Source organism: Austrofundulus limnaeus, unplaced genomic scaffold (assembly GCF_001266775.1).
Source record: "Austrofundulus limnaeus strain Quisiro unplaced genomic scaffold, Austrofundulus_limnaeus-1.0 Scaffold224, whole genome shotgun sequence".
NCBI classification, from domain to species: Eukaryota; Metazoa; Chordata; class Actinopteri; order Cyprinodontiformes; family Rivulidae; genus Austrofundulus; species Austrofundulus limnaeus.
The window spans coordinates 127,306-130,540 of record NW_013952626.1 but is presented as its reverse complement, the minus strand read 5'-3'; the positions used below and the strand labels follow the sequence as shown (position 1 = coordinate 130,540).

General features: G+C 41.1%; 1 protein-coding gene across 2 annotated transcripts in view; it reads left to right on the top strand.

Annotated features, from left to right (window-relative positions):
- Nucleotides 1-550: 550 nt before the first annotated feature.
- LOC106525356 (GDNF family receptor alpha-4) overlaps nt 551-3,235 on the top strand; it is a 60,045-nt gene continuing 57,360 nt past the window's right edge. Inside the window, exon 1 of one of the 2 annotated variants that reach the window (XM_014019558.1) lies at nt 551-1,044. In XM_014019558.1, coding sequence (XP_013875012.1) covers nt 1,002-1,044 — 43 coding nt within the window. In that variant the 5' untranslated portion in view covers nt 551-1,001. The remainder of the gene's footprint in view (nt 1,045-3,235) is intronic. The other variant, XM_014019557.1, reaches the window with a different exon arrangement.

The window sequence follows — 3,235 nt, the reverse complement described above, 5'->3', positions numbered from 1 at the left end:
GAACTCTATCAGCACATGTGATTGTCGGGGGTCCCAAAGTTGCAACAAGACATTTAAGTGCAAACACACCGAAAGGTTTTCAACATATCCTCAGCTTCAACTCGAAGTATCAACAAACCTTTCATCTGCAGCTCATTTATTTTCTACCCTTAACAGAAAAACTAAAAACCACACAAGGACAAAAAAAAAAAAAAAAAAAAAGATCATATTATGTAAGCAAACTGAGTATTAGACCTTGAGGTGATAGAAAGGGAATAAATAGAAATGATTCTGAAAAGGAAACCTTTAGCTCACAAATACTTCCAAATATTTTAACAGAACATTATTTAGATGTTTTACTTATTTATTAATACAAGGAATTAAATGAAGCGAATAACAAAATAAGATGATATTTAAGTTCAAGTAAATTGAACAAGATAAGGTTAAGATGAGCCTAATAAACCAGTGTRCACAGCACACTATAGATCTCCGGGGTAGAAGATAATGATGTTTCCGTTGCAGAATTACCATTAAGTCACTTTTCATCGCGGCTAATCCCTGACTGTGTGACCAGACTGCTTAATGTCTCCTCCTGCACAAACACTTCTCACTCTCTCCCACCTCCTCGGCGCTTCCCAGCGCTCAGCATCTCTCCAGCACCGGACTCTCAAGGACTTCTGCGACCACCCTCGACGCGCCCCCCACAGAAGCCTCCCCGCGGCGCATCCCGGACGGCGCAGCGCACCGGGCAACTTTCACTCGCACCATTACGCATGGCTGCGTCTTTGCGCAAAAGCGCGACCATCATCAGAGCGCCTTCGCGGGAACTGATGGGAATGTGAGACACATCGAAACACCGCACCAGCTCTAAATCTGCAAAAAGGGCCCCCTTTAAGAGCGAGAGAAAAAAAATCTTTGCGCAAATGAGGATTTCCAAACGCGCAACGGGACATCCTTTTACCTTGTGAATATCCCGCTGTGGGTGAAGTAGCTCCGACGCATCAGCTGAAATTCTGACGGACATGGATCTGTGGGGAGTTCATCTGTTCATGCTCATAACTTTTGGTAAGAAATAACTTGCTTTAATCGACTAAATGTGTCTGAAGTTACCTGTCGGTGGGAGGAAACGGGCAAAAGAACTTGCTTCACTCGGGTGTGACGGAAAATCTGTGACTTCATCTCGAGTTTTCTGCATAAAATTGTGGGATYTTTGTTGCTGCGTTTAAATGAAATATCAAAGGGAAAAAAGGTCACAAATCAGATGAACGTGTTGATTCAGGCACGTAAAGTAGTTTCCCATTCACACGCATGTGCCAAAGTGCGCGTGTTCGCTGCTGGGCATCTGTGCGCACGCACGTCTGTGTGGACGTTTCTTTCTGCGTTCACTGAACGTAGTGAATGCAACTATGTAAATCAGTATGCACAACCATTACATCTAGTCTTCTTATTCCTCCACTGAATATCAGGTGTTTCTGGTGGAATTGTTTTATTGGTTAATCCTCCACGATGACCACTGGCAGCAGAGCATCAGTCATCCCTGAGCTACTTGCTCTCTGTGTAACTGAATGAAGCTGGAATATTGATTTTTGTGGCAACAGTACACAGACTTTGAGAACAGAGAGGCGCATGTTGTTCATTCTGTGTTTTTTCCCCCTTCTTTCTTTCAGCGAGATAAATGTGTCCATTCTGATGGTGTCTCTGTGAAAACTTATGTGATTACATTCTCTGATGGCCACAGCATCAGCAGAGTTTGTTTTTCTGTTTTCTTTCTTCAGCTGGCACCAACTTTCCTGCTTAACACAGGCAGTAAAAGACATTAGAGCATATCTTAACCCTGTTATTAATTATTAATAAGCTATCCTCTTTTAAAGTCATTCATTAAAGGCATGAAAGGAGATGCCAGGAAGACATACTGAACGGAAACGGTTTACTGTTTGAGTAGTCTCTGTTTGTTGAACTTGAACACTTTTTAAAAATGGTTTGGTTGGTAATTTATTTGAAAAGAAGAAGAAGAAAAAAAAGAGAGTTTGATGTTTTCCAGCCAGATGGTTAAGCACAATAACATTTTCACATTTCTTCATGCACAACCCTGAGATTCACGATGAATTTTAGAGGGGACGTGATAAAAAACACTTAGTGCTATTTGTTGACGCTGCCAGCTTTTTGCTTGTTTCATCATCCATTCAGACTAATTACCAAAAATGATCAAACTGCAAAAAGGTCAGCCAACACAATCTGTTTGGATGACTCAACACATTCTGAGCAGCTTCTGTAACATCCAGAGCTTATTTTGGGACAGAGGGGGAGAAAAAAATAAAATAAAATCACATTTTTATCCACTTTTTCTAAGATACCTGCGAGCAACGGCAGAATGACCACAATTTTCCAGAAGCAGCAGCTCTTGCTGGAAACGAGGGCCATTAAACGCGGGCATTCTTGGGTTGCTTTTTGTTGCCTCTTTTTGTGTGAGGTGGGCTGGGCGGTGGTGGTGGTGGGGGGAAATCAGGAGACAACTGTGAAAGATTTTTGTGTGCTCACAAATAAAAGCACAGCGAGATAGAGCCAGATGATGTTTGGAGGGTTTTTTTTTATTTTCCAAAAAGAAGAAAACTCATTTTAAGAGAAAAAGAAAAAGGAAATATTTTGAGGTTTGGCAATTGTTGTGGAAGCAAGCACCCACATGCAAAATATCTTTTAAAATTTTTTTTTTCATATGAATATGACAGAAACTATAGTTATAAATCTCTCACAGACTTCTTCAAGGTGGTGATTTACAGTATTCTTTTGCCTGCTAGTTTGCATTTATTATCACCCGTCTGCTGTACCATGCAGCTTTCAGCACTTATCTCAGTYTAAGCGTCTGTTTTCTCTGCCGGTGTGATCATGTTGGCTGATCTGAGCTCGTGAACCTTGAACCACRATGATGTTCAGTTCAAGTCTGTTGCTCCTGAGGAGGAGATTAAAGGTGTTTTTAAAGAAGCTGCCGGTTCATGTTGGGTCAACAGCAGCATCAGTGCTGTGAAGCGAATAGCCAAGTGAGTGTCCATGATTTGATATTATCTGCATGATAAATGCACGCTGGGACTCCCTTTGACAGATGAAAATTATATAATTAGGCCTGACTGTCCAAATTAGAGCTTTTTAAAAGCATTTTTCCAGMAGTTTTGACTTAAAATGACAGCATGAGCCTCGATCACATCTCAAGCATTTCATATTGAAGCAAAAGGGGCAATATTAAAACAGACATATGCTTTTC